The 27196-nt window shown below is 43.5% G+C and overlaps 1 protein-coding gene across 1 annotated transcript in view; it reads right to left on the reverse strand.

The window, feature by feature from the left end:
- The window catches only part of LOC124775137 (reversion-inducing cysteine-rich protein with Kazal motifs-like), a 370434-nt gene that overhangs the window by 37821 nt on the left and 305417 nt on the right, over positions 1 to 27196 (reverse strand). The window contains exons 11-12 of the mRNA XM_047249977.1: positions 23768 to 23954; positions 9573 to 9730 (exon numbers count right to left, since the gene is read on the reverse strand). Coding sequence (XP_047105933.1) covers positions 9573 to 9730; positions 23768 to 23954 — 345 coding nt within the window. The remainder of the gene's footprint in view (positions 1 to 9572; positions 9731 to 23767; positions 23955 to 27196) is intronic.

Genomic DNA, 27196 nt, shown 5'->3' on the forward strand with positions numbered 1-27196 from the left:
AGGGGTTGGACGTGTACGGGTATGGAGACAACATCACGAATCCATGGACCCTGCATGTCAGCATGTTGAAGCTGTAATGGAGTAGGGCGTGTTGAGTTGGAGTGATTCGTGACCCCTGATACGTGTAGATACAACTCTGAGAGGTGACACGTACTTAAGCATCCGGGCTGATCATCTGCATCCACTCATGTGTATTATGCATTCTGACAGACTTGGGGAATTACCGCAGGACAATGCGATCCACCCCCTCCATGTCCAAAATTACTACAGAGTGGTTCCAGGGAAGCTCCTAAGAATTTAAACACTTCCATTGGCCACCAAACTCCCCAGACATGAATATTATTGAGCATATCTGCGATGCCTTGCAACGTGTTGTTCAGAAGAGATCTCCACCCCCTCGTACTCTTACGGATTTATGGACAGTCCTGCAAGGTTCATGGTGTCAGTTCCCTCCAGAACTACTTCAGACATTGGTGGAGTCCATGCCACGTCGGGTTGTGGCACTTCTGCGAGCACGCAGGGGCCCCACACGATAGTAGGCAGGTGTACCAGTTTTTTGGCTCTTCAGTGTACTTTGGACTGTAGCATATCATATTTAAGGATTATATTAACTGCTTAACAATTGTCTCCAGATTATAAATGTCAGGGTAAAGAGTAATTAAACACATATCTCACAATTTTCTGTGTATGTAAAAGAAAATTGGTACGTACATATTCAATATTTTCATAAATGTGGCTTATTTTCTAGAACAGTGTGCACATTTAATTTCTATCTGAAAGTGCTGGTGTCAAAATTATTTTTTTACCTCCTAATTAAGTATCTAATAAAGAAATGAATTGTAACTAACTACTCCTAAGATATAGTGACGTAACTAACAATAGGAACATTTTTTGACAAGTTTGCTATGGGTTTATAAGTCTTAGAACACCTTACCCTATATCTTTTAACTTCTTGTCAAGATCTAAGTACATATTTTCATCTTTTTTGAAGAGGATTTACTGCTTACCCCTTCGGCTTATTTATCAGACATTATATGTGCGGATGTTTTTAGTTTATTGAAGCGTTTTGTTCCCTAAGCCAACGCTCGATAGCAGTCGTAGACCTCTGCCGATGGTTAAAACAATTTTACATGTCTGTTGGTGTACTGGGATTTTCTATCTATTGACGGATCATTGTGTCTCTAATTACATCACCTCCTCTCCATTGAGCATTTCCTCCATTATTACCATTCAAATTTTATCAACATTTTCGTGGATGATGCAACAATGTACCACACATGCGGCAAAACAATCGGATTTCTCTGAAGCTGATCTTGTCCGCTAATCACAGTTCATCTATTTTCATCTACAGACATTGGTTGAAATGAAAACTGCAGTGGGAGAGGGGTGTTTAGGGGAATAGCTTTTTCATAGCCTTCATTATAGCCGTTTCGAAGAGTATTGCTGCAGTTTTCGTTGACCACCAAGTGATCTTTTTCAATCCAGACCTAAATGTCTTTTATAAGTATTTTGAAACGAAGGCTGTCATTGACGGCAGTGCGTGACTGGTGGTGGCAGTACCTGAGTGGCCTACAAACTGGTCGGAAACACTACCGTTGGAAAGTCCGCGAGTTGCACCAAATCCTTCGTGAAACCACTGGCCTGGATGCTTCAGCTGCGAACGGACGTGGCGTCACAACCAAGGGCCGGCCAGTGCCTGTTTATGTAGTTATGAGAAGTAGTTGTTGCTGCTCATTGCCGGCCGCGGTGGTCTAGCGGTTCTAGGCGCTCAGTCCGGAACAGCGCGACTGCCTCGGGCATGGATGTGTGTGATGTCCTTAGGTTAGTTAGGTTTAAGTAGTTCTAAGTTCTAGGGGTCTGATGACCACAGATGTTAAGTCCCATAGTGCTCAGAGCCATTTGAACCATTTTGCTGCTCATCTGTCGATTATAGTATATAATGAATCCTCATTGTGTGTTATTAATCGGTAAATACTGCTTTACACAGTCACAATTAATTGTTGTACAACGTAGAAAAGGATATTTGCTACAGGTTTTTAATTCCAATTTGCACCTTAAATCTGTGCAGCTGACACTGCAAACTGTAGCATTTTTGAAACTTCCTGGCAAATTTAAACTGTGTGCCGGACCGAGACTTGAACTCGGGACCCTTGCCTTTCACGGGCAAGTGCACTACCGACTGAGCGACCCAAGCACGACTCACGACCTGTCCTCACGGCCTCAATTCTGCCAGTACCTCGTCCCCTACCTTTGCAGAAGAGCTTCTGTGAAATTGTAATCAAACTTCACAGGAGCATTTCTGCAAAGATTGTGGATGATGTACTGGCACAATTGAAGCAATGAGGAGGGGTCGTGCATCGTGCTTGGGTAACTCAGTCGGTAGAGCACTTGCCCATGAAAGGTAAGGGTCCCGAGTTCGAGTCTCGGTCCTGCGCCCAGTTTTAGTTTGCCAGGAAGTAACATATCAGCGCCCATTCCGCTGCAGAGTAAAAATCTCGTTGTGTAGCATTTTTGATTGCACGTATCCGCATGACATATAAACGATTTTCTTACGAATCTTTTTCAGATGAGAAGGAAATGCTATGTGCCTTATTGCATTTCCAACTAGAAATCGAATAAAGAGTATGTCACTTCATTCTGTTTTCCTACGGAGGCTTCTCTGTGTGCTAAATGGACAACTTCCACTAACAGAAATGATTTCGAAGTGGGCCACGAAGCAGTATTTTGCATAAAGGATTTCAAAGAAACTTATATTACAAGAGAACAAAGAATGAAGAGGAACGGCAGCAGTGAACTGGAGTTACTTCGGAAACCACTCCATTTCAACAGCCTCACGAAATGAGACATCTCGTATATGAGTGTCAAGTTGCCAAAGAAAATGCATTAGAACACATCGATCAATTACAGTTCAGGCATGGTGCGTTAATGATGAAATAAAAATATTCACAGATTTCAAGGCAAGAGTGTCTTCTAAGTAAGTTCGAATATGGGAGCTGAAGATTCTTTTGTTACATTATGTAAGGTGTGTTTTGTAGAATGTATAGCAGTAATTCTTGCATTAATGACAATATTTGAAAGTTTTACGGTTAAAATGAACATAAATAATTTTCCATTTGATCCTAAAGCTTTACATCATACCTTAGGCAAAGAACAAGGATGTGATCAGTCGACAGACTTCGACAGTACCGAATATTCTTCACAGAACAGATGGCAGTTCAAGAGAAGTGAAGAAAACTATGAAATTATCGATGTTAGCTCTTAAGAATTTCTGTAACCACGAAGAAAAGCGAATAATAAAGCAGATTTCTCAGGGAACAGGTGCAATTACTGGTCGCAAGAAGGTGACAAGGTAGTGTTAAAATTTATTATGTGTGACTAAAACGTTTTTACATATTTTCTTCTCCGTATGTTTCATTATAAATAGTGAAGTACTGTCGAAATCGCATCCAAGACATGTAAGTGTAGGCTGCTGTTCCAGTAAAGGAGTGGAAGAAATAATCAATAATAAGTAATCGAGTTACCCCATACTTAATATAACCAGTTCATAGATTGTATTTGTATGAATTTGTCATATACATTTGGCAAGTAAGAATTACTCTGCTTTAACACAAGGTATATGAAAACACGAACTCAGCTGTTATTTCGAAACGTTTAAATTTCCGTATCCTCCAATAACAGGCGGCTAGGGCTTTGCGAAGCTTTTTTTTTTTTCTTTTACAAATAAAATCAATTCCAGTAGCATGTCCTAGGTACCCAAGGAGTTAAGCGCCTGACTTGCCAGGATGTCCAATGAACGTAACCGGTATTGAAAATTAAAATATTTCTTGACAGTAGTTTAGGTGGTGTTCCACATATACTGCATTAACAGTTATGATAGCACAGTGCAAAACACACAGAAAATTATTTGAGCATGTGTTACACATGTAATGTCTGTGAGAATGACGAAGACGCATTTCAGTTTTATTTATTTACTTAGCGTATGGAACAACGAATCACGCAGTACAACAGTTAACAAATAAAGCATAGAAGTTCATATAAAAACAAAAATGCATAAATCACATATGTGACATATAGATTTTTATAACTAATATGGGATTTACGCCGTCTTTTGCGACTATATAAATTCTTATTTAGACCAAACATTAGTAATTTTTGTATCATTGGGACAACTGTAAGAATTAAATCCATTTCTTTTCTCCTGGTTTCGCATCAGAAACGTTTTGAGAAAGGAGGGCACACGCAGATCATCAAAGAAGATATACTACTGTGGGAAACAGTTGTAAAATGAGCTATTAAGATAGTTGTCGCTTTGAAACTGCTTTGGAAATCTGTTCACTGGAACGTGCATTTTCCGGCTCGAACTAACTCAATGCGTCAATACGGAGCGGATGATTCCTCTACGTCTTCCCCTAGTGCAGTTACACTACGTTGCGTATTATGAATGTAAATTTGGTGAGATGTTTAATCCACTGATACGTTATTTTACGACATTTCTATTAAGTCGTTTTTTTATCTGTCTGTCTGTTCGGTACCATTTTTGCGGTTGATTTAGACTAAGCTCTCGTAGAGCGAGAGGGGTGAAATTTTAAACATGTCTTAGACCATAATGCAATATTAAGTTGCTTTTTTGTCCGGTACATGGCGGAAGGTACTTTGTTTTTCCACCGGCATTTCTTGGTGAGCTAAGGATTTTTATCTCTCAGTGTATCTAAGAATAGGAAGACAAGACAGTGCAACTCGTTTTCTTGACTGGTGTGTGCAAGAGGATGCTTCTCGTACAACTGCGGTTTACCTCTTATCCTGTTCCAGTCGGGAATGGTTCCTGAAAATAACGATTCCTGATAAGCCTTTGTATAGCTCAAATCTTTATCTAATTTCTAACTCCTTGGTACTTTCACTAGACTTTCGTAGGAGGAAGCAATATGTTGGCTGAGTCAGGGGAAGACAAATTAAAATAAAATGTGCCACATGTTTCTGTCGTAACTGCATCAAAATGTTCAAAACTAACTAAAAACTTTCACACACACTCACACAAGATATTAAGAGAAAATAATTATTTAAATAAAACTGAATCATTAATATACGTCTTTTTCAGACTAAAATGTATGATTTATTTTCCCTTTTTAAGGTTTGCTTATCAATTCGTGTTGACTGTCTAGGCAAATTTCCATGTTAGCTCTATCTGAACATTTGTTTATTCCACAGCAGAACAGTTGCACGAATATCTTTCGATTCACGGTTTGTAATATATTACAGCCTTGCATTATAGGACCATACCTTACCTATTGTTGTGTCCTGCGGTCGGCAGGAAAAAGAGCTAACAGCCCCCAATTTGAACACTCTTTATTATAATCAAACAAAAAAGCGCCTTCTTGGCGTACACTAAGTTTTAAATGCAAGAACAACAAGAAAAACCACAAATCTAGTGGAGGGAAAACGAAATAGGAAACAAGACAATGGAAGAAAAATACTGACCAAAGTCTACTCTACACAATGCAGAATCCACCGTGCTACTGCAATGTTACACCGAGTGAATACAAGGCTAGGGTAGGCGTAAGTACTGGCGAGAACTATTCTTAGCGGTTGGTAAACACTGCCGGTCTGACGGTCTAGGCGTACTTATAAAGCCAGGTGGACGGAGTGCTACATAAGTCATAAGAGTTCTGATTGGTAGAACACTGTCACATGTTGTCTGGCGAAGTAGTTCCGTGTTTATTTGGAAAGTCTGTTATTGTTTCTGTCCGCTGGCGATGTTTCTCACCGCGCTCCTGAAAAGGGGTCGGCAACCCATCTTGCGTGTCGATTGTGCGGGCCCTCTAACAATAAGGGGCCGCAACGACACCTGTTATTTCCCCATTACTCTTTCTGTTGGTAATCTGATGACACCCAACAAAGGCTACACGCGTCATTAGCTATATTTCCGCAACCAAGACTGTGTTATCCAGAAATAGTCTACATACAGTTGCTGCGCCAGTCTGTCAGATGGAGCACGAGACGACAAATTGTCTGGTGGCTTCTGTCCCGCGCTCTTCGGCCGACGTTTGTTGATTTTTCTGACATTTCACCTGCACGACTGGCTAGCATTGTCATAGCTTCACACTCCACTGCTCGTGGTGGACTTCGCGGCCGCAGATTATTATATGTACCTGGATCACCAACATCCGCGGGCTTTTCCGTGGTCATTACCACTGTCGTTCTCCTCTTGCTACCTGCAACGGTCGGTAACTGCAGTATGGGAATCCATGATCCCCTCACCAAGACGCTTTCTTCTTCCTTGTTGATGCTACTGTCACTTTTGTGTATTTCTATAGCTTCCATGAACAAGTGGGTGTGACACCTCTTTTCTACAGCAAGAACTTTCATGTTGTCGAATGTCACTATGTGGTAGGTCTCACACAGAGCGTGCTCCGTGGGCGAATTTTCAACCTGTCCCCGCCTGCAGCTCTGTTTGTGTTCGGTGAATCTCGCACTGTCGATCGCCCAGTTATTCCCCGACATAGACTTTTTGAACGTGTACCTGGAGTGGAAGATCTGTTTATGGAAAGTATGAAATAATTTCTCGTAGTCCCCTACAGATTCCTAACGTCATTCAGAGCCCCAGAAATTCATGATTGACAGTTTCTGATAGCTATGAGAATATTGAGTAGATCTGACCTGAAACACGTGGGTTGCCTGCAATACATAAGCGATCCATAAATAGTTCACTACGTTACTATGGCATTACATACTAATTTATGCATGAATAATTCACCTCTTCACTATTACCTACTGCATGTAGTGTACGTTCTCCGTTTTAAATCTTACAACCATTTTCACAGCTATTACATACTCACAATTATAAATCAGGTTTGCCTGCATGGGCCTAGGAGAAATTCTTTTATACATTTTAGACCAATTTAAACAAAATCGTATTAAAAATTCATTTGTATTTGAATATTTATTTCATGGAGTCGCCCTCTGAAACCGTGTAGGTACTTATGAATAACCCTGTGTTAAATATAAATACTATAGCGATCTGTCTACCCGCTAGGGTAGCCGAAAGCACTAAAGCAAATTTTCCTGGACTCGAGTAGGCGCGCCGGCCCTGGATCGAATCCGCCAGGCGGATAAACGACGAGGGCCAGTGTGCCGGCCAGCCTGGATGTGGTTTTTAGGCGGTTTTCCACATTGCGCTAGTTGAATACCAGGCTGGTCTTCACGTTGCGCCTGAATTACACGCGTCGCAGACATTTGAAACACGTTCGCACTATTTCACAATTTACACTAGATGCAGGCAGCTGGGGTACACTGATTTCATCCCGGGGGTATGGGGTGGCGGCAGGAAGGGCATCTGGCCACCCATAAAACTAACCTTGCCAAATCCGTAGTAACCACGCCGACCCTGCGATCGCTGCAGGACTAAGGCGTAAGTGAAAGAAAGAAAGAAAGAAAGAAAGTAAGCCACTGTCTATTGGTATAGAACATTAGACTCAGAACATACCCACTTCTATTGAAGGACTGTATACCTAGACACCGAGCGAGGTGGCGCAGTGGTTATACACGGGACTTATTTTAGGAAGACGACTGTTCAAAACCATGTCTGGCCATCCAGATTTAGGTTTACCATGAGTTTCCTAAGTGCCAGGGTAGTTCCTTTGAAATGGCACGGCCGATTATCTTTCCCATCGTAGACAAAATTCGAGCTTGTGCTCCGTCTCTAGTAACCTGTACGTCGCTGGGACGTTAAACTCAGTCTAACTTCCTTCTTCCCTTGTATACCCAGACCATGATTACCACTGACTCGGATCAAGCGTCGAGATACGTCCCTGGACAAATCACTTTCTGAGAGCATTGCCAGCGAAGATCAAAGTGTAGGGTTTGAGTCCCAGAGCAGGACTTAGGTTTAATCTGCAAGAGAATTTCAAGATCAGCTGACACTCCGCTGCAGAGCGGCAGATTCACACTGGAGAGCTTCGGCATTTAATGTTCCCACAGAAAATACTCTCTACCACGCAGCAGTTAATCATTTTCAATCAAACCATCCACATTCATTCACTCTGGAAAAGTTATCTGATCTGATTTTCTCGTAATATATGCGGCTACAGCTCGACGACGCCAAAGTATTTTCTAGTGCGTTTATTCTTTGAAATAACAGAGATGCATATATGCATTTTCCATGGTTGTTAGATTGGTAACTAGGACAGCTTTTGCAGTATCTGTTGAGGGATTTACGTGTTTCTGAGAGATACATATTCTGCTTTTCTTCTTGCTAAAGCGAGCCAATTAACATTTTTGCCGCTAGCGGTTTGTTTGAAGAGAAAGAGACTGTAAACGGAAAATAATTAAGGCGTGGAATCACCAGAGATCTGGACATGTAATGGAGATGGACTTAATACACAATTTCTCCACAAATAAGGTTTGTGACTTTTTTGTTCTGGAGTGAATGAACGAAAGAGTTTTTCCTGAATCATTTGATGATCACGTTGGCCCTGTAGTTAGTGGGGAAGTTTCAGCTGTGTCGAAGAGAGCCTGCAATCACTGAGTCGGTGTTAAATCGTCCAAAAAGGCTTCGTACACATCTGGAATTCGCAATCTTTCGTAAAAGGAAAAAATTGTCCAAACGATTGATTCTCCCGACTGACTGCAGTGTTTAACAGTAATAATAAATGTAAAGATCTCTTACAGCAAGCCAGCCGCTGATTACCAAGACGAAGGACTCCACCAGAGATCCTATTTGGCTGATTTCACGTAATGAAATATTATATTAAAACTTTACATAGATAAAGGAGAGAAAGAGAGAGAGCGAATGAAAATAGAGATAATACTAATAATCCTCCTTTAGTCTAATTTTTCACCTGTCTTATCACGGATCAGCCAAGAACTGGGAGGGCCTTACTTTACTGTATAGATTTATGTGTGAAGGTGAAGGGATCTTAAAGGCAACAGATACACATCTATACAGACAAGACATTACACAGAGATAGCGGCTAGCTGCATTCATCATCTATGAAGTGTTGGCAGAAGAGCCAACACCGTGTTGCTAGAGGAGTCCGAAATGCACGCTTTTAAGCTCACGAAGATTGACGTGAGGTCTGGAACAAAGTAAAGTAATTATCCTATAAAGAAAAGAACGTAGTTCTTGGAATACTTAACTTTAATCCATAATTGGTGTTCATCGCTCTTGACTGTACATGCTTCACAAGATAAATATCAAATGCTATGGCGCCTTGCTAGGTCGTAGCAAATGACGTAGCTGAAGGCTATGCTAACTATCGTCTCGGCAAATGAGAGCGTAATTTGTCGCTGAACCATTGCTCGCAACGTCGGCTGTATAACTGGGCGAGTGCTAGGACGTCTCTCTAGACTTGCCGTGTGGCGGCGCTCGGTCTGCAATCACTGACAGTGGCGACACACGGGTCCGACGTATACTACCGGACCGCGGCCGATTTAAAGGCTACCACCTAGCAAGTGTGGTGTCTGGCGGTGACACCACAATCTATTCTTAGATAAAGAGACGGCAACTTATTATCCGAACATTTAAAAATGTTAAAGGCAGCGCAGCGGCGGCGGCGGCGGCGGCGGCTGCTACTGACCGCAGTGGTGCTGTCGGCAGGCGTGTCGCGGCGCTCCTTCCAGGCACGCCCTCCGCAGAGGCACGCAGTGCTGGCCGCGCGGGCACGCGTGTCTCGAGCAGGGATCACGCTCCGGGCACGCGCCAGCCTCCAGTTCTCCGTCGCCGGCGCCCGCACACCTGCAACACCGGACAACCCCCGTCTCTGTGTAACACCATAGCTCTAATACTCTACTGATTTATTTTGCCTTTTGTCTTATTTAATGTTACATCGTTGAGCTTCTGTAAAGGTTGTTGGATTGAATCAATAAAATAAAATTGTATACTCCTTTCTTTGTAAAAACTTTGATGTCATGGTTTGATTCTATGCAATGTAGTATATCTGTCATTTAAATTCTTTATCTCAATTGGAGGGAGACAAAACTTACTGTAACATTTGGAGTTTGGGTGAATAATTTTTTGTAGAAATACTAATATGTGCAAATGTTCTGTTTTATTTAAAATGTTTGTTTGCTGTTATGTAAGCTGCTGACCTTCACTTAGGATTCTTAGTTATTCTGTGTATAAGAGGTAGTGTGGTTCTCCTCGGGAACGGAACTTGGTAGCTCGCGGAAATTGTGGTTGGCCTAGGTAGAAAAGGTGGAACAAGAGTCAGTCGGGGACGAGCTAACAAACTGTGCACTGCCCATGTAAAAGTTGTGTATTGTGCTGGTTCCGAGAGAGGCTTTTTCTGCCACTTTCCAATGCCTCGGATGAATGGATAAATAGCTCGAACGATTCTGGAATTGGTATCCATAATCGCCAGCAAGAAGGGACAGAATCCAGCAATTCTACCTGCAAATCCACCTACCAACATACAGTTGCCACCACATTGTGCAATCACTGTATCGGAAAACTATAATAATGTACAGTGAAGGATCAGCTTATTGGATGTGTTAGTGTGCTCAAATATGAGGTAACTTATAACTGAATTCATGTACCTACCATGATTTTTTCCTTATCACAATACCTCTCAGTTTCCTCTCCATTTGAACTATGATTACCGAGTGTCCTATTTTGTGAAAAAAAATATGAAAGCCTCAGAACTTCAAATAATGTTATTTGATCTTAGGTAAGAAGGGAGTATTCAGATTTACTGTGGATTCAGTGAAATTGTGGGAGGTAGAAAATATAGTCTTGTGAAAGCCTCCCAGGGATGGAAACAGTCTAATTTAAAGTTTTGTGGAGTTTCAAAGTCACCTATTTAATCATTAACTTGAAAGTAGAAGACTGTGGTAATAAAGACAATTTGGAGTTTCTTTTAAAGATTAAAAGCTGATAAAACTGAGGCTTATAAAGTTTTGCTTAGTTAATGATCATAGTGCTGCCTGTAGTATATTTTAAAAGGTGAGTCAGTTTCTTGCAAATTTGTCAACATTATGTTTCACTGTAGTAAAAGTGGAAAACTGCAATAGTGCATAGTTACATATTCATGTTTGCTAAGTGTTTGTATCTCTTGTGTATTGGAAGTGCATATTAATAGTACAACAGGATCCACAGTTTGTCTATTGTGCTAATGCTAGGTAACAAGTAACGGGAAGACCACTATTTAATGAAACCCGCCGGCCGGAGTGCCCAAGCGGTTCTAGGCGCTACAGTTTGGAACCGCGCGACCGCTACGGTCGCAGGTTCGAATCCTGCCTCGGGCATGGATGTGTGTGATGTCCTTAGGTTAGTTAGGTTTAAGTAGTTCTAAGTTCTAGGGGACTGATGACCATAGCAGTTAAGTCCCATAGTGCTCAGAGCCATTTGAACCATTTTTTAATGAAAACCATAATTTCTTTATTCAAAAGACGGTGAGAAGTAACCCGTTAGTGAATTCCATTTAACTTTCATTCTAAATAGAATAGTATTCAGTTGAGAGACACTTAACCTGTGACCAGTTCATAATTTTGCAGTGAACTACATTTATAATTTTATGTCAACTAGGAAAGTGTTTGAAAAATAATACTTAACCTATGTCCAATTTATGATTCTGCAGTGAATATTAATAGTAACGTTATAAAGACCATTCAGTTTGAATAAACCCTGAAGTAAGCGTGTGTTTCATTATCTGTTATATATATGCAAATTGTCTTTCCTGCTCTGTCAGCTTCTTAACCGTGAGCATATGCAGATGCTAGAGTTCATTGCACTCGCTTGTGGTAAAGTATAGGTTGTGTTTGTCCGTTAAAGTTACTAATAACTATTTTAGTGAACAAGAATGTTAATCATTCTCTTGCCTAATTGGGCTGGCGACCGTTTTCCTTGTTCTCGAAACAGTGTAGCTAGGTAAAACATTATTTGTTACTGTTTGAATAATTACGTAATTCTGACTTTCACTTCCGATAAGCCACCTCCGTTAGGTACGACTCGGTCAATATAACAAAATTCCTCTCAGAGGGTAACACTGCCCTACTTCTTCATACTATAATTACTAGAATAAGAATAATTTCTGTATACGAACTGCCTTAGGCTTTGAGGTTATGGTATAGTAGTAGCAGACGGAAGTGTTATACGTGGCTTTTCCGTGACAGGACTATTTGTTCTGTTGGGCCATACTACGCAATAAACCAAGCTTGGTATTTCATAGTACAAGCTACGTAAATGCTGTTGCAGTGTTACAGTCTCAGCACACAGGGAGCACGTATGCGAGACACTCATTAGACTGCCTCACTTGTATCATTTGGTGGGACTCTTAGACTACGGCACAAGTTCGGTGCTAGGTGATGTGAACACTCAACTCCTTGTAAAACGAGCCAGATATTCTGGTCGTAAGTGTTGGTTCAAATGGCTCTGAGCACTATGGGGCTTAACATCTTAGGTCATCAGTCCCCTAGAACTTAGAACTACTTAAACCTAACTAACCTAAGGACATCACACACATCCATGCCCGAGGCAGGATTCGAACCTGCGACCGTAGCAATCCCACGGTTCCGGACTGCAGCGCCTTGAACCGCAAGACCACCACGGCCGGCGGTCGTAAATGTTGTAGGTTAATAGTGGGAGAGATTGACCTCTTATTTTCTTCAGCGCAAAACATGCGTGTTTTTGCACTTCTTTCTTTTGCGTCTGGTAGCATGTTTGTATACAGTGTCATACACTGAAGCGGCACAGAAACTGGTACAGGCATGCGTGTTCAAATACGGAGATAAGTAAACAGGCAGAATATAGCGCTGCGGTCGGCAACGCCTACGTAAGACAACAAGTAACTGGCGTATTTCTTACATCGGTTACGGCTGCTACAATGGCAGGTTATCAAGATTTAAGTGACTTTCAACGTCGTGTTGTAGTCGGCGCACGAGCTATGGTACAAAGCACTACAGAGGTGGCGATGAAGTGGGGAGATTTTCCCGTACGGCCGTTTCACGAGTGTATCGTGAATATCAGTGAAATACGGCTTCGCAGGACAGAGCGGATCAGGTTGTCGAAAGGGGCCAACGTCAGTTACTGTTAGTTATACAAGAACACACAACTTTATTCCTCAAACCAAAGCACAGTTTTCTCTTTAAAACAACAAAGATCAATTCACGGCTGAGGGCCCAAGTAACTTCTCCACAATAAGTTTAAATGATTCCTTCTAAAACACCAGGACTCAGAGTAACGGCTGAAGGCCTTACTTAAGTACAATTGCAACATCTTCTCGGCTAAAGACCAAAATAAAATTCAGAACAGCTAAGGAAATTCTTTGAAGGCCAAGCATATACAAATTTCGGCTAAAGGCCATATTAAGGGAAATTCAAATTAATTCTTTGGCTCAAAGCCCAATAAAAAAGTTAATAAAAGAGAAATTAATAAAAGAGAGGCTTTAAGGATAAGCTTTTACACAGTACAACAGAAAAACATCTTAAGAAAACTTGAAGTATCTTTGCGGCTGAAGGCCAAAGAATTACTCAATAATAATCAAAGATAACCTTAAGATAAACATTTACACAACGCGGCTGAAGGCCGAGAAACCTTCGGACAAGGATTTACATATTAAGGCCACAGATTCAGAAACAAACGCGGCTGTAGGCCTAAATACAGAGCAAAAAGAATTTTAAATAACACGGCTGAAGGCCTAAGCTTAAATTAGTTGTCATGAAGTTCGGTTGAAGGTCATGTAGTAAACATAAAACACACAATATTAATACACGGCTGACGGCCTGGCACAGTACCTGCGACCAAATAAAATGACAATCACAAACAACAAACGGTGGTGCTCAAGAGTGTTCCAACGGACGGCCTGGGGAGGAGACTCTGAGCACAGTTTGGTGAGACAGGCAGCCAAGCGTAACACTAAACAATCGGGTGGGAACACGACCTAGGGATGGCTGAAGAAACAACCAACAGCCTAATAAATTCCATCAATTCGCTTCCACCCGACACACTTGCTCCTCTGTTTCAACCGACCGACTGACTACAACAGTACGCACACAGCATTCATCTGCACAGTGAAAATCACAGAAGCTACACAAGGATACACGTAAACACACTTGCACAAGAATTCGAACAATAGTAAAAGCAATCGCTGTGGGACAAAGACGAAAGAATTCGACATACAGAGAGTTTCCACAAGCGGTCGACGACCAAATACACGTCGTCCGTTGAGACGACCGAGCGAACGACCAATCCAGGTCGTTCACACTGGTGATACGTGTGTCGGCAACGGTCGGGCGAGTCTTGTCTATCCGAAGCTGACTGCAGCTCCAACCGGGACCAGCTCGATGTGCGTTCGGAACTCGGAGACACGGCGGCCCGGGCACACTGGCTCGGACCCAACCATGCAGAGGTAACTCTTGCCCATTGGCCACGACATCTCTGTGCAAGGAACGAACCGACCCTAGTCCAGCACGATGTCCAAGTGACGAGGCGCAGAAACGGTCAAAAGACCAAACACACGTCGCCCGATAAGACGAGCAACCGAACGACCAACCAACGGTCGTCCCGCTCAAATCTCCTTCCGTCGTACAGTTCATATGTGCAGCCAGCGGCCGGCGAGCACTGGCTGTCCGCACCTCACTGGCTCCCCGTCACCGACTCATTGCTGCTGCGTCCCGACTTCACTGCTGCTGCGCCCTGACTGACTCCCAACTCAGCTCCAGACAAACGACCCGGAAATACTAGCGGACACTCCAGACAGTGCACTTATCGATAAGCGCTGCTGCTGCGACTGACGGGCAAGCAAACCAGCAACCTAGTGACTCCAGTAAATCGAGTTAAAGAAAAAAAGAAGGCGACAGAACCACAAAAACAAGATGACGAGCAATAGCGGCATGAGCGCGAACCGCGCACGGATCAATCAGGAATCCGGTAAAACATCAAATCTCCGACATCGTTGCGGCCAGAAAAATATCCTGCAAGAACAGGACCGACGACGACTGAAGAGAATCGTTCAACGTGACAGAAGTGCATCCATTCCGCAAATCGCTGCAGATTTCAGTGCTGGGCCATAAACAAGTGTCAGCGTGCGGACCATTCAACAAAACACCTTCGATATGAGCTTTCGGATCCAAAGGCCCACTCGTGTACCATTGATGACTGCACGACACAAAGCTTTACGCTTCGCCTGGGTCGTCAACACCAACTTTTGACTGTTGATGACTGGAAACATATCGTCTCGTCGGACGAGTCTCGTTTCAAATTGTATCGAGCGGATGGACGTGTGCGGGTATGGAGACAAACTCATGAATCAATGGACCTTGCATGTCAACCGGGGACTGTTCAAGCTGGTGGATGCTCTGCAATTGTGTGGGGGGGGTATACTGTTGGAATCATATGGGACCCCTGATGCGTCTAGATACAACTCTGACAGATGGCATGTACGTAAGCATCCTGTGTGATCACCTGCATCCATTCTGACCACCTGCATCCATTCATGTCCATTGTGCATTCCGATGGACTTGGGCAATTCTAGCAGGACAATGCTACATCCCACATGTCCATAATTGCTACAGAGATGCTCCGGGAACACTCTTCTGAGTTTAAACAGTTTCGCTGGCCACCAAACTTCCAGACATGAACATTATTGAGCATATCTGGAATGTCTTACAATGTGCTCTTCAGAAGACATCTCAACCCTGTCGTATTCTTACGGATTTGTGGACAACCCTGCAGGATTCGTCGTGTCAATTCCGTCCAATACTACTTCGGACTTCAGTAAAGTCCACGCCACGTCATGTTGCGGCACTTTTGCGTGCTCGCGGGGGCCCTGCACGATATTAGGCAGGTGTACCAGTTTCTTTGGCTCTTCAGTGTGTGAAAAAATGAAAATATGCATGAGTGATCCATCTCACCCATAGACGTATAGAGGTGTTAGAGCAGTGTACTGGTAGAGATGGACCACATAAAAATGGCTACACAAGAAGAAAGGAGTCAACTGAAATTTTATATATTGGCTTGAATGTATTGTAATGAATACAGAATTATACTATTAAAATCTTTACTACTGAACAATTTAATCAACTTATTATAAATCTTGATTGAACACTGTCTTTTCGAATGAGTTGTTGGTTTTGATCAAGCCTTAGACTGTATTTCTCTCACCACTGCAGTTACACTTAATACCAAATGTTGACAATCGTGAACAAGCACTTAACCCAATCATAATTCTTATTTGTTTCATAACAGACTTCACCACAGCCAATACATTTATCCTCATCTAATACGTAAAAGTTATTTTCCTGAACTTCTAAAAAGATTCCACCTGATGAATACAATGAGCTATTTGCAGTATTTTTCCTATTGAGCTTCTTCACTCTGCTTCTTTCTTGGTGATCACTTTATGCCTTCTTTCTGTTTCCTTATTTTTCTCATTCCTCTTTTCTTTATAGTTTCAAGGTTTCCAGCAGAGTTTATTCCTTTGGAACAGTTGCTGCCTTCCTTTCGCGGTTTTATCAATAGCAGGAACAGGTGACATTTCTTCGGAACCTTTCTCTTTTGTCTGCGGCAGGTCAGGAGTGGTCAGTTTTGAGGTGGTAATCTTGAAAGTTTTAGTTTAGTGGGAATGGATGCTGAAGCTGTGCCAGTAAAGGAATTTGATTTGTGAAGATAACTCTGCTCTTTTGGTGTGTTTGGGATCAGTAGATCTTCAGATGAACTTAGAAGTGGTTGATTTGCCTGTGTGCAAGATTCTGCTCTTACATTTGTTGGCACAGATATATTTTCCGACAAATAAGTATAGTCTGAGACTCAGGCCATCTCCCTTGTGATTATTGCACGTGTCTCTAAACTAAATTTAATTGTTCTCCATCTCACTCACATTAAAACAAGTAGTCCATGTCTCCTGAATAGCACTGGTCCATTTCTCCCGAATGTCTGGGAGAGATGGACCACAGGACTTCCGTCAGCAGGTAGCGAACTCGGGGCCCATTTTAGGTTAGTTTCATGTCTACAGATTTGTGAAGCTCACAGTACTAAAACTGCATCGATATTGTGCAAACTACGTCTTAATACTAAAATTGTATAGCCACTCGATAGAACTTTTCGGTTAACCAGACGACAGAATATGATTTTCCTCCATAACAGATTTCATCACACCCAATACATTCATCCTCATCTCATACAGCAACACTTCTGCACCACGTATGTTCACAAAAGAGCTTCCTTGCAAATAGGTGAGCTGCTCTCCAGCGGCACATTTGTGAAATATGCCAATGGTCCGCCTCACCCAGTGGCCCAACTCTCCAGGACTTACCCTATTTGTTAGAAATTCTTTGGAAATGTTTGGTTTGAAATTGAATGACTCTCGAGAAAAGAAAGTGATGTGAAGTACAAAATTCCGATTCTCCACATTACGGTCAGATATCGTCGTTGTTACAATGTGTTATAAATTTTTACTGGCTCTCGCAGGGCATTGATTTTACTATGTTGATAGATTCCACTTGGACAAATAAATAAGGTGGAATCCATTTTTATTAAGTCAAAGATTTGGGACATGATTGTACTGACAGCAGTAGCGATCTCAACAACCGCAGTGACTTCCACTGTTGAAAGTGGCTATGTTAGAAACAACGAACTACGAAGAACAGTTACAGTGGAGACAATAAGACATCTCTGGAAGATATTAGGTAAGCATTTATCTCCACAAACGATCAGCGAACTTCCGAGAGTTTATCCCACCGTATGGAAATTTCTGTAGGGGACAAATTACTGAGTTAGCATACCCTGATCAAGTAACAGCCCGCAGTTGGAAAATTCCACGCTCTCTTTTCATTAGAAGAATAAATGAACCACTGTAAACTATCAACTGCTGCCGTACGACCTGGCATCAAGTTGTGTGTATGTGGCAGTAGGCAATACGAAATCGTCGCAGTTAGGTGAGTTGACTTAGAGACGTGACAGACTGGTACTAGAAACAAGTCATCATGTTTCGATGTCACCATGACCACCTCCTCATAAGGTTTTCGAATTTGTATGTGTGTCAAAGCTGACTTTGCAACGTGCCTACAGGGAATAATGTTTCACCCATAGGCACGTAACACAGCAAAAGAACGCTAACCACAAAATATTCCAAATCCCGATGGATTGGAGACATATCTTCCCAGATGACAACTGCGATGCTTAAGGGCAGAACGCGCACATTCAGTCAGTCCAAAGTATTTCGACTGCACCGCTCAGACATTGGCCGTTTCTTAATCGGATAGAAAATGTCTAGGACTATTTTGAAAGGCAGGTGAAACATAGCAGTCAACATCCCAACAGTTTGGTAGTTCTTCGCGATGTTATCATCAATGATTGCCTTCAGCTCGATGTGGCATCCCTGAAGCTACTTTTGGACTCTCACCCTTGCTGAACTTAGAGCATTATCAGAGGTAGAGGACAGGGTTTACCAGACAGCTGCTGGGGGTTTCCAGTCTCTGGTCCATTGTGCTTAGCGGAAGTTCAGTAACAGTGAAGTGCATGTGTCTTCTCCATAATGCAGTGTAAATAATATGAGTGTAGTAATACAAGACAATATACTATTTAAAAGTGCACTGAGGATCAGCAACATAATCGTTGCAGGAGAGTAGTACCAGTAACATAAATTTTAGTAGCACTTAGTGCTCTAACATAAATGGAGATTGTGGTATTAGTAATAGAGCCTACTGATATTCACTGAAGTAGTGGAGAAACGATCTGTTTGCAATGTTCTCTGAGCTTCCTTGGGATCGCACAATTTCTCACTCGCAGCCACGACAGTCACTCTTTCAGTGCTAAATGCAACCGTTTCCAGTAGCGCGCCAATGGATCGGCCACTGCTGCATGGCTTGTGTCGCCACAACCACCGTGTCGTATGGCGTGTGAGACAAATGACACGTCGTATCATCACAAATATTAACTCGAAAACGTTGTCTGGTGGACCCGGATAACATTTTGCTGTGCTGAGTTAAAGATAGTGTAAACAGGTGTCTCCAGCGTCACTTTGATCCGTGCCGGTGAAACTTACTGGTGTTAAAAAAAAGTGCAATTGTAGCTATTGTTACACGATAGCTTTTCCCGTAGACAGTAATGTAACTTACGCAGATTCGTAATGAGCGACCCATCTGAACGAAATACATAACTGACGATGAGGAATATGACAAACAGCAGTATTAGTAATTAGCGGTAACTGACTTACGCAACCTTAGTCATCATCTACTCTTGATTCGGATTCCCATGCCTTGTAGAAGTGAGAGAACGTTGGAGAACGTTCAAAGCATTCTGTACGCTGCAAAAAGAACATGGAGCAGGAAGGACAGTGCGCTGTCTTCACTGTCAGAGACATTTCGGATAAGGCATGCCCTTGGAGGAGGGGGAAGGGGGGGGGAAGAGGCGAATGGTCAATAGCCCATAGCCAAGCACTTTTCTGTGAAGCCACTCTGGGCATCTAAAGCTCTGTAGACACAGAGAAAGGATCCGCTGTGGTCCGAACCACTGCCACCCGAAAAGGGAAAATATTTTAACAGAAAGCTCTATCGTTCACAAAGACAGAAAGCATAGTTTTTCTGCAGAAAAAATTCAAGTCACCGATAAAAAGCTCAAAAATGGAATAGAGACATGTAATTTTGGGTCTTTGATGACGTGCCACATCAACCAGAATTTTTGGTCCTTTGAAGACATGAGATGTTGTATTCAAATGTTTACACAATACAATTATTTCAGAGGCTGGCTCACTTCAATCAACTGTAGCTTAGACAAAGAATTTCGGTTGTACCAACAAGTACCACCTCATTCCTCACAGAGAGAGATGGAGAAAAAGATGAATTTTTCTGCGTAGCCTGGTAGGACGAACGTCGGACCAGATTCTTCATCACAGAGAGAGATGTTTAGAGAGATGACTTCTTTCTGTGTAAGTTAGTAGGACCAACATCATTCGTTAAACAAATAACGTAGAGCTGAAGGAAGGGAACTAGCGTGTCCTAAGGAGCATTTTTATCAGTCGGCGCTTGGAATATCCCGAGCCCATCAGATCTGACAACAAGACGCAAAAAGCGGAAATGCGAGGATTCCTTGTGACAATCATTCGAGCAGAAATCATTTTGGGCTTCATCTTGAGCTTCTTCATCGTAACTTCATCTGAGCCTCCGTCTTTACCTTGGTCACAACTGAGTGCCGCAACCACAGTTGATGTCTCAAGGGAGTTAGTGAAAGTTTGGGCTGATATTCACTTTGCCAGCGGCGAGGGTCGCTGGTTCCATCAATGGCTGATTTTGCAGTCGCTTCAGCTTGGTTGGTTGATTTGAGGGGAGAGGACGAAAAAGCGAGGTCATCGGCCCGTTCGGATGAGGGAAGGATGGGGAAGGAAGTCGGCCGTGCCCTTTCAAAAGAACCATCCCAGCATTTGCCTAAAGTGATTTAGGAAAAATCTAAATCAGAATGGCTGGAAGTGGATTTGAACCGTCGTCCTCCCGAATGCGAGTCCAGCGTGCTAAGCACAACACCCGCTGGCTCCGTGGCTCTATCCTGCACCGACAAAACCATGGCGAGATCCAGCCGTAAGTGTGAGATGAGGTGTAGGGAAACTAACACCATTTTATTACATTTTGACCACTTCAAGCTGCATTTGCAAGACCTGTGTTTTTAATCAGTGAACAGTCTGCTTCCAGCTCAAACCACAGGTGTGATGTACTCTCTTCTGTTGTTCTGTATGTTTTCAACTAACATCGCGACAATGGCTACGAAGTCTTTCGCGACGTATTTCTTGAGTAAAAATCTCTCGGTGTACATGCCGCGTCAATTCAGGATAAAACTCCAAACTTTCGACCACTACCTCCATGGTTGTCGTCAGGGCTAAAACTGACTCTCGTGAACTAGCGAGCTTTCCACTTTTATATGCAAAGGACGGCTTCTGATTGGCTGGAATACGTCATGGCAGCAGCGATATGGCGCGTAGTGAAGTGGTGCCCTCCACTTCCATAGATGTAGTTGCTATCCCGCGTTGCTTGCGACAATGACTAGGCACTTCGTGATTGCTGTTAATTAACTGGCACAATTATTAGCATTTTTCCACCCGGTTCCTACGTCAGTTACCTGAAGGCCTTATTACATTAATGTTGCAATTGCTTGTCATTTGTTTTGTGAATAATTTTGCTGGAATAAATCAAAGTAATTGTGATTCATGTCTCAATTGGTAGTCATAATTCCCTCATTCTTTACTTTTGAAGTCACTCTAATATTTCTGTGATGCTTGTCAGTGCTAAAATTCATTTAACCCTTTTCTTCCTTGCACTATCTAACTGCATTCAGGAGTATTCCGAGAGCTGATGAATGGACTGAATAGCGCACATGCTAACTGTCAATAAATCGTCACCAGCTCGTTCCTGACGATGTTCGCCGGTAATCTCCACAAAGTCAAGCAAGATAACAGCACAAAAAAAAAAAAAAACACAAATTCAAGTTTCCATGGAAACAAATGTGCTAGACCTCAATCATACATCGGCAACTCCGTCCCTCTGACGCTTTCATTAAACACCACTTGCAGACAGCTAACGGCTCCCTGGTCGTACATGATGAATTTTCCTGCTGCGCATTTGCACACTCACTAAATCACTACACTTCACCATAAAACCACGAAACGACTTAGTAAAATTGGGTGGCCACGCGCGCAAAATCGCTTATGCAGTCTTTTACTGTTTCGGAACCAGGAGAAGAACTTCATCAGTCACTGACGATCACTAACGTCCGATGTGGTACTAGCAACACTCTCGAAACATCATCTCAAGATCCCCACAACTCACATCCTACATCCAGGAGGGTCACTGGCTGACTCCCCAATTTCGCAAGCTCCAAGCAGCTGCAAGTGGTTTTTGTTTTCTTCAGCTACTACAGGCAATCAGCGTCAGGAGCAGAGTTTCAATTCCTACCAACAGCCCACATCTGCAGAGAGTCGCCAGTGCCAGGATTCTTTGGAACTTTGCTTCCGAAAAATTACAAAACTCCTGCCGTCATGGGAAATTCGCTGATCTTGAAGCTAGTATATCAAGATACGAGCACAAACAAACGGATTGCAAAAGGACAGGCTGGAGAGAGCCCCCTCCACTGGATGCTAGAAATCGGCTCTAGGATTCTCAACAGCCAAGACGACGAAATCATGAGGAGGCAACTTTAAACGTGAATAACCATACCGGAAATAAAATACTTACTGTACGTAACGTCAATGTACACTTTAGTATTATCTCAATTTTTACCTTTTGCAGTATATATTGTGATGATGCTACAGTTCATTTAAAGAGCGGAAACGGTAAACAAAAAGTACTAAGTGTGACTTCTGGTTATTTTCAAAAACTTACTACAAAGAGAGATGATGCAGTATGTTACTGCTACTGCCGATAAGCAACTGCCATCGCCTGCAAGTTCCGATGGTTTCTGTCAACTTCTGTATAGAAGTCACGATTGAATTAACTCCACTGTTGACCACAATTTTCTGTTGGTCCCTAAAGCACATACATTCTCACCGCAGTTAGAAAAGATCGCAGTCTACAGCCATCGACAAGAAACGAAGTACAACTGGTCTACAGAATTACCGTCTAGTGTCATTCACTTCTTCTTGATGGAAGAATAATGAGTCCCTGGTCATAATGACTTTGGTTCAGTGCTGCACTGCCGTCTACTAAATAAACTACATTCGTAAAAGTATAACAACCTCGTTTTGCGACTGGAAAGAAAATTTCTTTCTAGACAGAACACAGCACGTAATTCTGGATTAAGAGCCATGTACAGATACTGATATGATGTACTACGGAGGAATATAATACGACAGTTTTAATAATTTCAAGTAGTAAAGCATAGAGCAATTGTTCACAAATAATGTTTATTCCGCATTCAGATTTCGGATGCGACCATTCTCAGAGCAGTAAATGCAAGTTAAAACTTCAAACCGACATATATGCACATAGTCTTAGCTGGACAACTACTGTCAGGTTGAGTTCACTCAACTTACATTTAATGAACTAAAGACGGCCACAGGGTGACTAAAATCTGAATGTGGAATAAAAATTATTTGTGACTGATTGCTGTAGTCGCTGGACACACGTGCTTTCCAATGGAATAAAACCTGATAATTTCAATAATATTCATGAAACGCTCTGCTGTGATTTAGCGGATTGAATTAGTGTACCAAGGAATGTATGCAAAAGCCTAGAAAACAGAAAGGGATGCAAGATGTCTGTCAGCTTATCAGAGCATACCTTTCATGGGACTTGAGAGAGATGTGGAGGACAAAGACTGCAGGCGAGCGCTGAGACCCAAATATATGCAACAAATAATTGAGAACGTTGGTTGTAAGTGCGTTTCTGGAATGAAGAGATTGAGATAGCGGAGAAAATCGTGGTGGTCAGAAGCCTAATGACCACTCCCCACCCCACTCCCTTAAGTAATAAGAAAATAGATTTATTATGAGGTAGATTAAGCCAAAACCTACCCTTGGTATGTATCGGTATTCAGCATTGTGCTTGTTTTATTCAGTGTATCTGTATCTTGTACCTGTTCCTACACTTAGCTCTATGGAGTATGGCAAAGTCCAGTATTGATCTGTGGAAAGGTTGATGGACAGAAATTACATCTCATACTCTCGATGTTGAACTATTACATTTTGTTCCTTGTAAGTGGCCATAACACTCAGGAGATCCACGAGGGACGAGTACCCACTGCTGTAGGCATATAATGATAGATGAAAAAGTGAAGAGTAATTTCAGTTGGTATGAGTGATATTCAGCAACGCAGCAGCAGCAGCAGCAGCAGTAGTAGTAGGACAGCACTGACCTGGCGAGACAGGCGCTGGCGTAGGTGACGCCGCTGGCGCCGCAGACTGGCGCGTACACTGGCGGGCAGTTGCACGGCTGGCCGCTGTAGGCGGCGGCGCTGCTGTCGCACTGTCGCCGCGTACACGTCAGCTCTCCGGAGGAACACGCGCACAGGTTGCACTCCAGGTAGAACTGCGAGTTGTGCTCTGCCGGCAGAACATCATATCGCCCCTCTTATACAGATGCGCTTCTACTCCTCGCACGCTGAAAACGAAGTTACTACTGCCCTGACTGAGTACGTATAACACTTTGTTCATCGTGTAGTATATTGCATTACACTGAGATGACAGAAATCATGGGATACTGTAATACATATGTGCATTCCCTTCACGTGTTTAAGCCAAGTATTATGTATATTTATGCGATCGGGAATGCTCAGTAGCAGCCAGGCTACATGTACATTTAACAATTAATCGTCAGCAAGGAGCATTAGTGATGAAATCATAGGAGGCAATGTTGTGCAAACTTAGTAGGGACAAAATCCGACTGTTCGGGAGTAGGATCTTACAATTGAGACAGTGTTCCGAAACAAACTTCCGTCACAATGTCCGCAAACGTGACGACATATCCGCCTAGCAACAGCGATCTGGCTAAAAGTTTGGATACATATATATGTAGGAAACGAGAGAAGTATCCTTATTGGCTGAGGGAGAAATGGGGGGGTCTGTCTTGTCCTTCGGGAAGACAGGATGAGTTAGTCGCAAGGAGCCACTGAAAACGCACGGTCGAGTAACGGGCCCGGCTCTAAAAGAACGGTCGCGAGTACATATTTCAGCTCTTAAACAAGGTAGAAAGTGAAGTAATTAGTTATCAAAACGCCACGTGTCGTGGGCAGTGTCTATCATTATGGAAAGTCAGAAAACTGCGTTAATGTGTCGTAAAGGGTCGACTATAAACGGCGTAGTCCACGGCCGCCATATTGGAAACGCTGATTCTGTGACGTGTATGACAAAGCAATTTCTGTATTAAAACAAATATAGTTCAAACGTTGTTGACAATTAACAACTGGCATCCCTAAACACTCCACTTCAGCAGGATCACCACCTACTTGGAACCTGGCGACTGAGAGCTACTACTGTGCTACGAGGGACTTAACGAAGCAGCAAGACACAAGGTTAGTGATACCGCCCAGAGAAGCACTTCCTTCTCGCTACAGTGTCACTGAGGGCGTTATGATACCTCCTAATTTCATGTCGGACCTCATTTAGACTGGTGTAGGGCAGCAGCTTGACGTGGCATGTAGTCAACAAGTCGTTGGAAGTGCCCTGCAGAAATACTGTGGCCTGCTGCCTCTATAGCCTACTGCGAAAGTGTTTTCGGTGCAGGATTTTGTGCACAAACTGACCTCTCGATTATGTCACACAAGCGTTCGAGGGATTCATATTGGGCGATATGAGTGGCCAAGTCATTCGCTCCGATTGTCCTGAATGTTCTTCAAACCAGTCCTGACAAATTGTGACTCGATGACATGGTGCATTGTCATCTATAAATATTCCGTCGTTGTTCGGGAACATGAAGTCCATGAATGGCTGCAAATGGTCTACAAGTAGTCAAACATAACAATTTCCACTCTATGACCGGTTCAGTCGGACCAGTGGACCCGGTCCACTCCACATAAACACAGCCCATACCATTATGGAACCACCGCCAGCTATCACAATGCCTGGTTCACAACATGGATCCCTGCCTTTGTGGGTGAGCCGTGCGTGGCTCGTGTTCGTTCCATCTCTTGTATAACACCCTGTTTTTACCGTACTGCCGCCTCGTTATGTTAATTTTCAGTTACTGTCGTCACTGAGTGGCTGCCTTGTCTGCCCCTGAAGGGCAGTAGCAGCGCTTATCGATATAGGCCATGCTTTATTATCCTTGCTGGATTGCTATTAATTCCCGGTCGTCGTGTGTCGTCCAACCGGTTGGAATGCGCCAGCAGTGCAGTTCGGACCGGGCAGTGAAGTCAGTAGGATCGCGCCAGCGATGGAGTTCAGACCTGTCAGTCGGACAGTTGGGACGTGGCACAAGTTCAGTCGGGTTGTAGCGGCAGTGGTGATCGGATAGCCATGACTCACCCCATGGCTGGGGACAGTCTTGGTTGATCGTCGGCTGGTCGTCTTACCGGACGACGTGTATTTGCTCGCCAATCGCTTATGGGTTGGCTGTGTGTGTCTCAAGTCGTGGTTCGTCCTGGTGATTGCACAGTCACTGCTTTTAGCATTCGTCACGTTCTTCGTCCAAGTGTTTGTGAAATTGCGTGTGGCCTGTGATGACGACTGCCCAGTTATTTTAGTGCAGTCTCCGTGCTGATGTGTAGCAGTTGGTCGGTTGGTGCAGTCGCGACGTAGCACCAGTGGGGCATGCAGCGCCAGGTAGGCGCCTATAGCCATCACTCGCTGATGATTGCCGACACACGTGATTTGAGTGGGGACGACTTTGGTTGATCGTCGGTGGGTCGTCTTGCCGGACGACGTTTATTTGGCCGGCGATCGCTTATGGGTTGACTGTGTGTGCCGACTCGTGATTCGTCCTTGTTCTGCTTAGTCACTGCCGTTAGCATTGTCGAGTTCTTCGTGCAAGTGTTCGTGAAACTGTGTGTAGTTTATGTGGTTTGACTGACAAGTTATTTAAAGGTTGTCGGCGTACTGCCTCTGAAATGGTCGGTTGGCGTGGAGTAGTGAGGAAGGACAGGATAGCCATCACTCGCCTGACGATTGCCGACACACACGTTTGAGTGGCAACGACCTTGCTTGATCGTTTGGTAGGTCTGAGAGGTGGCATGAGCCCCCTCTCATATTTCTATCTTACGATTTTCCTCTCTAATTGCATGCATTGAAAAGTTGCTATTCCTTCACACGCGGACTTCCCACGCAGCGTCTCTCGTCACCCAGGTGGTCCGGTGACAGGCTGTTCTCGAGGGGGTTAAGGCGACGGGTGTGAGGGAGTCGAGTGAATGCTTTCCAGACGCCGACATTGTCAAAAGACACGCCCGGAGGGGCCTGAAGTAGTGGCTGGGCTAGAGGTTCCGTTACTTCGCAGAAACTTAGCGAAAACACTTTCTGGCAGGCTACCAGCGAGGCTTGGGGATGACTTGTGTACCCAGGCAGTTGTGGCGGGAAAATTCCCGCGCTTTCTGCAAAATAGTAACTGTGATTGGCTTGCTCAGGGCATAGCTCCGTGACGTAGCAAAATCAGCGCAGAAATTGGCGCCAAGAATCTCCATTGGTGGAATGGTAGTGCTCCGGCAACGGAGTGGAATTTTCCACCGGTTTTCGAGTTGCTGATTGGAACGTTTAACCACGGCCACAGTCGTTGGGGCGGGAATGTTCTGTGTTCGGCCTGTACGGGTGCTCAGGAGTAGTCGGCTCTCGCCTTTCGGTTGAGGACGTCGAAGCAA

Source organism: Schistocerca piceifrons, chromosome 2, assembly GCF_021461385.2.
Source record: "Schistocerca piceifrons isolate TAMUIC-IGC-003096 chromosome 2, iqSchPice1.1, whole genome shotgun sequence".
Taxonomy (NCBI): domain Eukaryota; kingdom Metazoa; phylum Arthropoda; class Insecta; order Orthoptera; family Acrididae; genus Schistocerca; species Schistocerca piceifrons.